General features: G+C 40.6%; 1 protein-coding gene across 2 annotated transcripts in view; it reads left to right on the top strand.

Moving 5' to 3' along the window:
* The first annotated feature begins 6,706 nt into the window (after positions 1-6,706).
* The window catches only part of DCX (doublecortin), a 109,089-nt gene continuing 101,002 nt past the window's right edge, over positions 6,707-14,793 (top strand). Inside the window, exons 1-2 of one of the 2 annotated variants that reach the window (XM_004685716.1) lie at positions 6,707-6,737; positions 8,473-8,858. In XM_004685716.1, the coding sequence (XP_004685773.1) occupies positions 8,495-8,858 (364 nt within the window). In that variant the 5' untranslated portion in view covers positions 6,707-6,737; positions 8,473-8,494. The remainder of the gene's footprint in view (positions 6,738-8,472; positions 8,859-14,793) is intronic. The other variant, XM_004685715.1, reaches the window with a different exon arrangement.

Here is a 14,793-nt window from a genome sequence, read left to right as displayed (position 1 = left end):
ATACCAGATTCTAAGAACTGTATTGATTTGTTGAAGTAAAGGAACTCTGTCTGACAGAACTGTTTACAATGAGAAGTGTCACTTTATCAAGTATATGATGATCCACTGTCATTTTTTAAGACCCATATTTTGAATAGACAGGTAGTTAAGTGAAAATGTGATAAAAATCACTACCCTTGCATCATTTAATTCTTTAATGGGTACAGTAATCTAGGTCCTTGTTTAAATTTACTTTCTTGGTAGAGTGGAGCAGTTTCCAAGCCTTCTATTCTAACTTTTTTTTTTTTTAACATATAGCCCTAACTTAATAGCTCATTATGGGGATTCTATCAGTTGCTCTTTATATTTATTTTAGATACACAACCAGAAACCATGATAATAAACATAGGATGGATTTGTGGGTACATTGGAATCACTTGTGCAAAAACTCCTTTTGTCACCCGATTCTGATCTCTAATCATAGTATTAGCTAAGAGTCAGTATCTCTTAGTTCCTAAAAAATTTACATTTCCCTTTCATCCATTTATCCATGCAAAGTTACCCTCAGACCCCATTCTCCTTTTCCTAACCCAAGTCTTCTTACGTTCAATAGTTTCTAGGACTGTGATCTGACTCAGATCTAAGAATTGAATGAAGATCTGTTATTCTCCATTGTATTGACTTGACTTCACCTGACTGGAGGGTTTTTTTTTTGTTGTTGTTGTTATTAATCATACCAACTGGAACATTATTAGACTACTACTGTTTCAGTTCTGGGGGCCCATGGTGAATAAACCATCACCAAAGAGGCATGGTGTTCCAAACCATTATGCTTGCCATATCTTCCTCGTTCCTGGCCACTAAGTGCTGGCCCTTGGTCTTTAGCAAGCTGGGACCCTAGCGTCCTCCCTGATACCAGGGAGTCAATTCAGTGGTGACATTCTCTACCTTAAGCCAGGTCTCTGGAGAATTGCTACTACAAAATTTTAAGAATGTAGTGTTTCTTTCACCAGTGTATTTTTTTTAAAAGATTTATTTATTTGTGCATACAGAACTGGAGTACAGGCCAGAGGCTCAGGGGCGGTGAGAGGCTTCACCAGAGACAGAGTGGGGAGCAGAACAGGCAGATCGAGGAAGTACACTGCTGAGGGGAGCAGCGGGCGGGTCAGGAGAGGTCTGCCGCGCCATGTGGTCACCTCCGGGGCAGGCAGGAATCGAACTCATGTGGAAGCGGCTTTAGATTCTCAGTGTTGTGCTTTAACCCACTGCGCCACCAGGGAGGGCTCACCAGTGTATTTTTTAAGGCCTCTGCAAATGAAGGAAAGTTCTGTGACTCTCTTGGAAGACAGTTTGCCCACAATAAATTCAATAATGCTCTTACTTCCATAAATGTTTGAATTCTTTCCTCATAATTCCTGGTAATACATGACATCTCAACTTTATTTAATCATTTGAAGCACTACTGAATTCAGATTTTGAACAACAAAACAAGCTAGAACCATTTCTTGGTTGTTTGAGTTAGCACACTAAATACTAGTTTTGCAGATTAGCATGTTTATGAAAAATTTGACCTTGTCTAAAATTATGTTCCATCATCCCTTAAAAGAGCTAGTAATCATAGCATTGCACTTTTACCCACATAATGCTTTAACTTTCTCAAGAGTTTAGGAAAGAGAAAAACTCATATTATGTGCTAATTCAGTAACTTGCAGATCAGACTTTAATTTTAGTCTATACAAGCACTGTAACTACACAGAGAAAATATTAGTATTTTTTTAGGAATAAACTTCATATTTATTTTTGAGAAAATATTATTTTTTTTTATAGTTTATATATAGTTTATTTTTACATCATTTTGTGCCTTTTTCCATCTCAGTTGCAATCCCCCTGGGCTTCCCATCACCAAATCACCTGTGTGCTATCACCAGAGTCCAGTGCATTTCACTCTCCCCACTGTTGTTTTTTTTTTTAGAAAATTCTATAATTTTATTATTTTTTTATTTTACAAAAGTTTATCTTTACATCATTTTGTACATTTTTTTTTCCATCTCAATTGTAATCCCCGCGGGTTTCCCATCACCAAGGAGAAAATATTATTTTAAGGGAGTCATACTGTTTCTGATTGTGCCTGGGAATTAGTTTACTTTATTTTTTTAATAGCTGAGTAGTATTCCAGTGTGTGTGGTGGGGAGACACACAGTGGATGCAGTGTCTGTGTACAAGTCACGTTTTCCTACCCAATGGCCTTGGGAATGTAGGTCATGTCTGTAGCTTGGCTGTTTTGAATAGGGCTGCAATGAACAAGAGTGTGCAAGTTTCCCATTAAATTAGTAATTATCTTTGATATAAAAATTAATTAATTTTAAAAAGATTTATTTACTTATGTATGCATAGGAACTGGGTCATAGGCCAGAGGTAAAGGGAGCGAGAGGATTCACCAGAGACAGAGTGGGGAGCAGAACAGGCAGATTGACTGAAATGCACCGCTAAGGGGAGCCGCAGGGGACACAGGAGAGGTCATGACCTGCTAGGTGCAGCACACCTTCCTGCCCTGGTATCACACTCATGCTGCAGTGGCTGCTGATAGCTTTATAGTGCTGTGCTCTAACCCCTTGCGCCACCAGGGGGGCCTCTAATTAATTTTTAATTGTAATATTTGGTTACCCCAATTAGGTATCACCACCATAGTACACCCAACCACCAAATCACCCATAGTCCACTTCCATCCTCTACTGTACTTCCTACCCTCTTTGTTCTTACCCTCCCCACCAACTTTGACTTCTTTAGCTGATATCAAAGGTTAGTTTTTAAGCTTGTTTGTATCTATCTGACTCTTTGTTTACTTTATATTCTGCATTTTCTTATGATTTTTCTCAATAAATATGTAACAGGTATCCTTTCCTTTTTTTTTTCTTTTAAAGTTCAGTTGATACAAATTGTTTTTTGAGAGACCTGCACCAGTGGCTGTTCGTGCTAATAGAAATTACATCCAGAGGACTTAGTTGCTCTGAACAAAAGGTAAAAAGTGGAAATCATGTTCACCATGAGTGGTGAGTGTGGCACTGCCAAGCTCCTTCCCCAGCAACTCCTTCATACAGACTGCATTTTAATAATGCCATTACTGCTTTTACTGGATGTTAATGTTATTTTAGGTTTTATGTGGTATTTGGTATGATTTTGTAGGTTGAACACACCCAAATTTTCCATATTAGTTAGCATGATCATTTCTTCATTTTATACCATTTTGACTTACAAATCGTTTTACAGGAACACCTTGTTCCTGATAGTGGGGGAGACCTGTACAGATACTTACACATTTTACTCCTAGGCATCTAATAGCGTTGTGTTCTCTGCAAACAGCTTGTATGTATTTCCATTTTCAATTCCCATTTGCTTACCACTCCCCATTCCAGATTTTACACTGTTTTTGATAGGTCATGTGAACTGCCAATTTTGTGATTTCTGTGTGTATGCGATGGATGTTTTTGTTTGCTGACCCTAATCTTTGACCTGAATTTGATTAACTGAGACTGCAACATATCAAGAAAGAATTAAACTTTTCTCCTGCATGATTGCTGCATAATACATTTTCTTGTTCAGTCTCTTCTATGAATGGAGCCCCTCAGGGGAAGTGACTGATGTCTCTAACTCTGCATCTTGCCTGTGGGCACATAGTAAATACTCAAAAAGTCTTTCTGCTACATTTCCCACAATGATGTTGCTGTATTTGCCCTTCAATATCTTCATTCCATTGAGATCTCAACCATGAATATCCTTTGATCTTCAAAGTTACCTTGCTGAAGTAAAAAACTGTCACAGGTGGAGCCCCCAGGAGGAGGGTGCTGGTGAGGGTAGGTAGCTCCAGGGAAAATTCAACAAAGTATCAGTGGGAGGTGGAGACTCTGATAAGAAATAATAGGACTGCAGAGGGAGCCCCCAGCATTCAGTGTTTGGGATTCAGCTTTCTGGATTTCAGGGTTTTCAGATCTTTATCAATTCCAGGGTCTGCAATTTCTGCTCCCACCATGTCGATGTTTCAGAAAACTGTTGTGGGCCTTTGAAGGATGTGGAGAGAACTCCAGCAACCAACCTCAAGAGGAAAATGTCCAGATGCTCTGCAAGAAGCCAAGTGACTGAAATTGTTCTGTTTTGCTGCTGTTATAGCCTGGCAGGGAAGATGAAGACCTGGAACCCAGCGCCTCACTGAGCGTGAGTGTGGCCCTTTGTCAGGTCCGGTCGTTTGGTCACTGCAGCTGTTGTTTTGAGAGTCGCTTGTCTGGTGGTACGCTGGCGTGTCTTGGCAGCTCTGGTGAACATCTCCTGTTATATCTTCCGCTGTCTTCAGAAGTTGGATCCCGGCCTATAGTCTGGCTGCTGTGTGCTCCAAGCCCTCCATGGCGGGAAGATACCATCTTGGGAGTGTTTGTTTTTAAGACTTTAACACTGGACTCTGATTCAGGTAAGGAAACGGCCATTTTTTGTCTCTGTAACTCTTTTTCCCTGGTTTGTTAAATAAATCCCATTATTGTTGTTCTCTGAACCTGAGTAGCCTTGCAATTGTGCGCATGGGTGAAGAACTCAGATGATGACCAGTAACCTATTTGCTCAGTGTCCTTGGCCAGTTTTAGTGCCCCTTGCTGCTTGGTATCACATACATAAAAATGCGGCTTTACCCTGACTCATGTCTCAGAGCTTATCTTGTGTCAGTGATCTTTCTCCTCTGTGTAAATGAGAAAAAAGTTATGGTAAGTAAGTTCTTTGAGAAGATGTATGTTTGTGAGGTGGTCTACTAGTGTTTTTCTCAAAATTTTCCCAGACAACATTACTCAATGAGATGGTTTGGAGTCGGGGAGGAGGTTGTGAGCTTAAACAAAAGTGAGAATCCCTTTAACCTAAAATGTGTTTTTTTTAAGAGACAATTACTGTATTTTTAGTATATAAAAGGTCATGAGAAGTTTTCTGAGAAAGAAGATTAATTTTGTTTTGCCCACCACTTTTGAAACATTCTTGAACACAGAACCTTTCCTCTGTTCTTAAGACCGAAAAAAAAAATACTAATACTTACCTCACATTGGGAAACCTTGATCTTGTTCACCCCTCTGCTCTCTGGTATATATAAGCAAAAGAACTGATTTACCTTAGACTATTTCCTGAAGGCATTTTGAAGATTCCACAACAGTGTTGCTAAGCTTAAATCATTAAAACATTTCTTCTAAAATCTAGTAAAAATCTTTCATATTTAATTATCTCATTCACCAGAACTAAAATTATTTTGAGTTCTAATTTTTTTTAATTCAGTTGCTATCTATTCACCAAATACTTATGATATGCAAAAACAAAACAAAACAAAACAATGTAAAGACATTGACTTTACTGGACAAGCAAGTGGCAACTGTTGATTGGAAGTTTCATGGTAGTTCAATGTCCCTATTTCTTTGCTCCTGACTCAACACTAGATTTTCAAGAGGTAAGTACAATGTGAGTCAGAAACACGTGAAAGAGAACAATATAGACACATGAGGTCCACTGAAGTAGGTCTCTAGAGGCCAGAAAGGCAGCAGAAAGGTGTTGGAAGGACATGGAAAGTTGTGCACTTGAGCTGACCACAGAGCTAATAGCTAGGTTAGGCTTTGCTGAGTCATTACCTCTAGAGGAGGAAATGAATTTTGCCAACTTTGAAGCAGCTTGCAGGTGAACATTCATCAACAGTAAAAAGGAGAGCCAATTATATTGGGATCAGATATAAGAGAATTATGAACATGTTATTAGCTCTAACTTTCCTGGAAGTCAAGCAAAAATAAAACCATGGTATTTCAAGATTGTTACATATTAATAAATGTAGCCTCAATGATAAAAATGGTAGTCCACCCCCACTTTAGTCTCTCTTTCTCTCTTCTTTTTCTTATAATTCGACCTGATTTAATGAATTTAATATGGCTGCTTCCTTGTTGTTTGTAACATTATTTGCTATAAAGTGGCCAATTATCAATAAGTAGACAGTTTGAGGAAATAATTGTTATTTATCTTGTACTCATCAGACTCACTTCATATAGGTAGGTCTTTGGGTTGAATTTGAGCTCAAATTCTCAAAGGTAAACATTACAGACCCCATTAACTAATTACAGCAAAAGTTTTTTGGGTCCTTTTCAAGACCATCCTCCATGAAACTGTGCAACTATTTTCACTTGTCTTATCCCTTTACTTTCCTGTTAGTCTACTCCACTGTTCTCATTTCAAAAATGGTTAGTTGTTGGATGCATGCACTAAAATGCCTTAAAGAATTTGAAGATTTGATTGTTTTCTCTCAAGAAGGTAAAAGCAGGAGAGTTACAATTTCTACCAAGCCTGGTATATGACTATCTGAATCTGGCCCCCAGGCAGGTTAGGCCAAGATTTTGGCCAAGTGACATTGCCAATTCCCTAAAAGAAAAGGCTAGCACATTGCTCATTAGAGCGTTCTGAACTTGCTTGTGCAATCTTTTTGCTACCCTGCAATTTCCTGTTGGTTATAAATGAAACCTTTCTAGCTGTTAATGCAGCCTGTGAATTGAAAAAAAAAAAAGCATGTAATTAATCATAGGAGGTTGGGGGGGGATTTACTAAGCCTGAGTTATAGGGGAGAAGCTGGACAAGGCACTAGGACCTAGAAGGCATCTATCCACCCTGGCAGGAATTTCTTGCTTGGAGCTCAGACAACAAAGGCATAGAGAGATTGGTTTTCTTTCTCTCAGCATCTCCACCCAACCAGCAGAAAACCGGTGAGTGGGGCTTTCAAGTAATTTTCAGGCAGAATGTAACAGATGTCAAACGGGAAAAGCACAAGGCAAAGTGTGCTCTCTCTCTCTTTCTCTCTCTCCTTCTTCCCCCCCCCTCCCCTTTATTCTATTGATTTTCCCCCTCTAAGCCTATACCTGGGATTTTCCTTTGGAAAAGTGAGTTTGATGTTCCTTTGTTTTCATGGCAATGTTTATTTAGAATAATACTATTCCTGATCTAAAGCAAAGCCAAGCGTTACTAGCATGCCAGGGGGAATGCTTGCTACTTGTCTTGAGGAGGTGGGGTCTCTTAGCACTGCAGGTTGTCAGACAGAGACAATGCTGAGCTCAGCACAGGTCATGGTGACATTGGAAGAAAAGGCAGCCAGGAGCCTTGCAAACCTACCAGGCACCTCCGTTAGCTCCTGGTCCCTTGCAAATAGCTCAATGTGGCAATGTGTAGCAGCTGAGCCCTGCTGCTTTGTGAGTCCTTTTATCCCCGTCTGTGAGAGGCATGCTAATAGTGCAGCTCCTACGCTGTCACTACCTTTACTAGCATTTGGGGGTTTTGTTGTATTTGGTTTCATGTTTTGATTTTCTTTCTTCCCTTTCTTTCCCTCTTTTTCTTTTTTTTGGGGGGGGTTTCAACAGAAAGGGAGAAAGCAAAGCTTGACAGATGACCATCTTCTGCCTCAGCTAGTACAGCTGGGCAGTAGATAAGTTTGGAGTGAATTGCCTGCTGTGAGGGCAAAATACTCCTTCAGTCAGGCAGAGACCCAGAACAATGAAAGGTGTGCTGATTTCTAAAGAAAGTCCCATATGCTGTTCAGGGACTCATTTGGGAATCTTTCAACAATTATATTATTCCATTAGGAGGTGGGGCTGCATCGGTGGGGAGGGAATAGGGCATCCACAGAGAAAAGAAAAGATTTTGTAACCAAATAATACAGGGGGGAAGCAGAACTCATAACTTGTTAAATAACTGATTTTTTAATCCCTTTTTTTCCAGCTTATTTCTTATGAATGTCGAGTAGCTGCACCAGCTTTGTGGGGGAAAGGGTTTGATGAACAACACAAAGACACTGGCTATTCCCTGGAGGCTTCCCCTTTAAAGGAGAATCTTAGTTTATTCTGGGGGGAGGGGGTGCACATATTAGAGTAGGCAAGAGGGTTTGGAATGAAATGAAAACACTCCCCTTCCCAGTCATTTTACCGAGTTGCATAGATTGCTCCCTAAGCTGGAGATGCTCACCTTGGCTAGCTCCTTCCGTGCTCTTCAAGGGGAATTTGGTCAGGCTATGGATTCATTTACAACTGCTAGTCATGTGGGCATGGGTGAGGAAACAGATGCCAGTTTTAATGCATTTAGCCTGAAGTTACAATTTGATAAGCGTCACTGTCAGTAAGTCCCAGGATTTTCAGTTATTTCAAAATCCCTCCCTCTCCTCTGTTTGGAGCAGTGCCAAAAGTGCCTCCCTCCCTATCACTCACCCCCAGCCCCCACAGCCACCAGCACCCCCTGCCCCTCCTTCCTCTCTATTAAGATCAATATTCCTGCAGGTCAGGGCAAGCAGCAGATGGGTCACCGTCTTTTTTCAACCAGTTCTTTTCACAAGCAGCAGATTGCGGCTCTGGATCTGGCTAATATTTGAATTCCTTTCTCTTTTCTTTTTCTCTCCTCACCCGTTTTTCTTTGCCTCTTTTTACACCCCCACCCCCTCCTTTCTCAAACAATCAGGTCTCTGAGGTTCCACCAAAATATGGAACTTGATTTTGGACATTTTGACGAAAGAGATAAGACATCCAGGAACATGCGAGGCTCGCGGATGAATGGGCTGCCGAGTCCCACTCACAGCGCCCATTGTAGCTTCTACCGAACGAGAACCTTGCAGGCACTGAGCAACGAGAAGAAAGCCAAGAAGGTACGTTTCTACCGCAATGGGGACCGCTACTTCAAGGGGATTGTGTACGCTGTGTCCTCTGACCGTTTCCGCAGCTTCGATGCCTTGCTGGCTGACCTGACTCGATCTCTGTCTGACAACATCAACCTGCCTCAGGGAGTGCGGTACATTTACACCATTGATGGATCCAGGAAAATCGGAAGCATGGATGAACTGGAGGAAGGTAATTCAGGAGTGGGTGGTGGCCCTTGGTGGGAGGTGGCATCACTGGCTATGGTTACATTTCTTGTATTTCATTGGAAACAATTAGGAAATATATTTTTCAGAACACCAGGTTGATGCTCAGGTTTCTGATTCTACAGGCATTAACCGTTAGCTTTCCTGGTCTTCAGCCTCTGCTGGGGTTGAAGTGTGGATGGTGGTGATAATGCATTGTGCTTATCTGTCAGGGTATACAAAGGAGAATCTGGGTTATGTCTTTTAATCTAGATCTCATGCACAGTTAACTCTAAGTAGCACTGTTGAGATAGACCATGAAATCATGAGGGCATACAATAAGGAAGGAAGTTTGATAGGGTGAAAAAGAGAAAATATATCCAAATTTCCTTTGAAATGCTGAGTCTGTTTGCAAATTATGCCTCATATAAATATGCACCCTAAAAGCAGGACTTCCTGGACATATTCACAGAGGATTATACTTTTAGGTAAGTGGTCACTGCTCAGCTGTTGCTTCTAAAAAGCCCACTTCAGGGTGTGTCCCTAGGCTGAGGTCATTGAACGAAATACCAAAGAATGCTGTAGATATGTCTGGTATTTTAATAAGACCATTCCTATTAAAATAGGAACTGACTCACTATACCTAAGTCTCTTTAAATCCTCTCTAGGTTTTGGTTTTGCAGTTGAATTTTATGACTATCTTGCTGACCATCCTAACAGCCTGCGTACCTACCCAAAATAGGAGAAATCCCACCTCTGACCAAAACTTGCTTAGCCATGAAGCATTTTGGAGGTTAATTTGGAAAGTATATGTTGCGATACATTCTTGTTTCTCTACCTCTCCTTTTAAATTGATATAACATTGGTGATCAGTTTAGCGTGACACAATGCTTTCAAGCACAGCATGGAGGAGTGGTTAAAAAAAAGATTTCCCCCAAATCTCTCCCTCAGTTTCTGGCCCTCCCTCCTCTCTCATTCCATTCCCTGAGCAAAGGTGAGTTTAGAACAGGCAGATCTCTAGGGAAACCAAATTATGAAACAGCCAACAAGGAAGGAGAAACAGTACACTAAATGACTTAGTGTGGGAGTGCCCCGCCTCCACTTTGCAGCTTCTAGGTCTCTTTCCTTCCTAGACAAAGGAACCTGACGACTTCCCTTGTATAAGTCCTCGTTCTTGCAAGTAGCTGCTGTTTCCCAGGTCAGGTCAAGTGATTTGGGGCCAGTTACTTATAAGAACCAGTATCCATATGATTACTAGATCTGGGTCTGAGGATTCAAGTCTGAGGTTTTTCTATGTAGTTGACCTTGAGAAACAAAGATGAGGTTGCTTTGATTATTTCATCGTGGGCTGGATGGCCAGGCAGAGGTTAATCCTAGGATTTTCCTCAACATTGATGGATTCGTCGTCCTAGTACATATCTTAAATAAAGGAAAGAGACAAACTTGAAAGACTTAAAGCTAGGTTGAGGGAGCTGTCCAACAGGGTAATCAAAGGGTGTGTGTCTTTTGTCACTGTAAAATCCCCATCTCAGTCAAATCACAGAGATTTCTCCATAATTTTTACAAACAAAGCACCCTACATCACCCAACATGTCCTCATTTCCACTCTTTGTTATCTTCCAAACACTACAATAGATGCTAGGACAATATTATGAGCTAAGTGATGTTGTGCTCAGAACAAAGATTACAACATTCTTGTGTCTGATCTGAGAGGTTTCATGCACAGGCCTCCCCTCCCCCACTCCATATTTTAATATGCCTTGCTCAAGGACAAGCCTTTGATGCTGGTTTTTCCTCTTGGATTTGTGTGTGTGTGCATGCATGCATGCGTGTGTGTGTGAGTATGTGTCATGTTGTGATCATCTTAGTTCGATATAGGTCATAAATGTAATTTTGAAGACTGCAGCTTTCTTTCCCTAGAGTTCTTTTGAGTCCTGCTACATTGGACTCCTGTCCCTTCTCCTGCTGGGTGCAGTGGAAGGACTTCCTGGTAAAGTCATGTACTGTGAAGAGTGCAAATAGCACTCAGTTGCATTTATTCACACTTTATTTACCACCCCAAGCTGCAATGAGCCTCAGTGCCCTTCCAGTCTTAAGTGCTGGCCATTCAGTCAGGGAAATTCTTGGGTAACACTGTGATAGTGCTGAAGATGTGGCCAGTTTTCCCACCAACACAGATTTCATGTGCGAAAAGGCACTGCAGAAGAGGATTAAAAAAAAAAAAAGATTGTTTTCTCTCCTATTTTATCCTTTGGAACTACTCTAGGAATGGAGGACAGAAGTGCCTCACTCTGTTCACCTGTGGGAGTGGGTGAATGTGAAGATATAAAAAAAAAAAAAAAGAAATCTTACACATTGCTTCCTGAGAGACTTCAAGGTGAAAAAATCTGGAAAGGTCCCTGGGTGAAGATTCAGCAGTTGGGTTCCAATCTTAGAAGCAGGAAATTATAATGGGAAAAGAATTCTGTGCAGGTTTGATTCAAATTCAAGATTTGCCACCTGCTGGCTTGTGTGACCTTGGGCAAACCATTCGAATTCCCTAAGCCTCAGTTTCTCAGCTGTAAAGTGGGGGATTCCTGCTTTGAGGATTAAATGAGACAATGATTCTGAAGGGTTTAATGTTCTGCCTGACACACAGTAGCATTCAACAGAGGGTGGCTTTTAATGTTTGAGTCATTCTAGTTAATAGATTGTTACCTAGGATGGTTCTTATCATTTCTGTGACTAATGTTCTCTCTCTTTATTTTTTCCTCTTTTTTTAAAAATACAACTTTATTGAGGTATAATTTTTATACTATAAGCTACACCCATTTAGGTGTACAACTCAATGATATTTATAACATTTGCCAAGTGGTACAACTATCATCATTATCTAATTTTTATCACCCCAAAAAGAAATCTTGAATCAGTTGGTTATGACTGGCCTTTTCCCTCCTTCTCTCCACCCCGATATACAACTAAGCTATTACATGTTGTTACAGATTTTCCTACCTTGGATATTTCATATAAATTGAATCATATATTATGTGGTCGTTTGTGACTTTTTTTTTTTTTTACTTAAGATGATGTTTTCAAGGCTCATCTATGTTGTAGCATGAATCATTGCTTCATTCTTTTTAATGACTGTGTATATGTATACATCACATTTTGTGCATCTATTGTGCTATTCTTATCAGTAAAATGAGACTGGTAACATCTTCATTCTTTATTAGTGTGGCTGTGAGGGAAAAATTATACAATAGATATGGAGCCACATGGACAAGGCAAAAATGGCAACTACAAAGCACACGTCATCTTGATAACCTTCTCCAGTGACAGTGGTGAAAGTTCCTAAGCATGCACAAGTCCTTGTTTGCTTTTTGGCTCTTAAAGGGATAATGGAATATACAGCACATACCATGTTTCCAGTGGCCATCTTGCTAAATATTTAACCTAAAAATTAAATGAAATAAAAAGCAATGGACTAATAGTCAGTCTGACCACATGCCGCCCCTTTGTCTAATGTTTCTAGTCTTACTGTTCGCTGTTAGACACTGAAATTAGCATGGAGAGCACTTTGAATTAAAGCCAGGTTATTGTTTTCCATGGTTGGTTGGGTTCGCCAGTGGTCTTAGCAAAACCAAAGGGGATATGGCTATGTCTATATTGGCTGTGTTCCATTTGGGCCAATGAATGAAACTGACCAATGACAAATCCTTTTGTCTCATTTAGTTTTTCATTGTAGGATTGTTCTCCTTCTCCACATATCCTGTCCAGTTCCTTCCCAACTTCCTTGTCTGTAAGCAAGGTCAATCCCAGGGATACCATTTTGGGCATTAGCACTGCAAACCACGGGACGGAATATTTATAATTGAGAGTCTTTTGGAAACGGATCTGTATGGTGACAAGAGTGATGACTCGATTTTTTTTGCCATAGCTCATTTGTTCCAGTGTGATGAAACCACCTCCCACTAATTTATTCTCTAAACACTAAAACAAACATATTGCCAAAGAGAAGGATTTTAAAATCCTCAGGAAGAGATGCATCCTTAATTAGGATGTTGATACAATGAAGTACCATTTTGTATTTTCCTTCTTGAGTAAGAAAGCCCTACAAAACAGTAGAAAGCCCAAGCACTGAGAACATATAAATACGCTTAATGGTTTTGAAAATGGAGCCCTCCTGAAAGTGAAGGGAAGTAGACATTAGATCATCTTGAGCTCACAGCTTGTTCCCTTCCTGCCCTTTCAGCAGTGCTTCCATGACTTCATTTCCTTACCCCTCACCCCGCAGCAGGTTGTCAGTTCCAGCAAATTGTCACCTTACTTGGCTCTCTGAAGCCAGTTTTCCTTCTAGGTTCCTGAGGGGTGGAAATGGCCCCTGGAAATTGTGGCAGGATGGTAACCCAGCTGTGAAAAGGTACAACCCAGCTCACCCAGGTCCAAGTGCCAGGCAGCTGGACATGCAGGAAGCATGAGCTCTAGCAACAGATGTTGTACGTGTTTGCAGTATCGGAACAGGGGCGCCTTGGTCTAGAGAAGCAGCACACTTGATGGCTTTCGGTAGTAGGAGCATTCGCAGTGATGGATACCTATATCCTTAGCATTCAATCCATAACAACTTTGTCTAACAAAGCCTGTTTGGGATGGCAATGGAAATTCCTTTATGTAGATCTTTAGGACTCAAAGGGACTCAGATGGCTTTAGTGCAATGTGTTCATTTTATAGGTGGAAAATCTGAGTCTTAGAAATGAAGTGATTTACTTGAGGTCACACATTCCTAAATGCCTAGTTGAGATTTGAACCCAGGTTTTCTGGCTCTTAGAGTTGCTGCTTAGAGTAACCACCATAAATATCCCGCCCCCAGTGTGGGGGTTGCTAGTAATGAGAGAGGCTGCACATATATGGCAGCAGGGAGTATATGAGAACTCTCTGTATCTCTCCCTTAATTTTTTGAGAGAACTTAAAACTGTTCTAAAAAAAAATAGCTTGCCTTCAGTAAGCATCGGCAGTGGCAACAGTGGCTTTGCTGGGCATTAGCCACTGAGCTCGTACAATTGGCATTTGTAGCAAATGGAGCTTCCTCTCAACAACCAACAGGGAATCTTATCTCTGAGGCATGGAACCCAGAAAGAAGTATATAATAATTATAGCTCCATTCCAAGATGGCTGCCCTTGTTTTATCTCTTTTCTTTCCTTTATATTTATTCTTTCTCTTTTCATTTCCTTTCTGTAAGCCCTTTCTCCTTCCCTCCCTCTTTGTTCTGCTTTCCTTCTCCCTGTCTTCCTTCAGATAAAAGTATTTATAATAACAGTTGATCAAGTGCTTATATGATGCATGTTGATTTGTGAGTTCAACAATCCTAAGAGGTAAGTATCATTATTATCATTTCCACTTTGCAGACAAGCAACTGAAGCAAAGGGAAGTTAGATAACTTGTCCAAGGACACATGATTTAGGAAGTACTGGGGAACCCATTCTGAGTGACATCACATCAGCTGTTCTTTTTCCACTGTTTTATATTGAGGTCAAATTTAGAGAGTGGAGAGACTAAAATTAACTTTCAGAAGGTGCTCAACATAGATTTGGCTAAGGGCTGGATCCTCTGGAAAGTTTTCCTGGGTGTCACCTGATACTAAAGCTGTCTGCCCCATCATATTCATTTTCATCTGAAGATGGTTAATCATACTCATAGTTCAGAGGCTTAAGAGGTTTAAAAGATGGGAGCAAAAAAAGTCCAGAGTCCTAACAAGGTTGCACAGCTGACTCTCTAGAGAAGACTGGATGAGTGAAATCATAAATATATAGCCTCAACATTTCCACAACACCAGTTGTCTGACAATTTCAGAGCACATGACAAGCTATGGAAAACATCTGATGCAAAGGCAATGACCTCTTGGAAGGTGTCTGTGAATCTGGTGGAGTATTAAGGTAAAATGCCATATCTAGGGTGTGAGGAATAT

The sequence above is a fragment of the Condylura cristata genome, unplaced genomic scaffold, assembly GCF_000260355.1.
Source record: "Condylura cristata isolate star-nosed mole 26May11 unplaced genomic scaffold, ConCri1.0 scaffold00019, whole genome shotgun sequence".
Lineage (NCBI taxonomy): Eukaryota > Metazoa > Chordata > Mammalia > Eulipotyphla > Talpidae > Condylura > Condylura cristata.
This window is presented reverse-complemented; position numbering and strand designations above follow the sequence as displayed.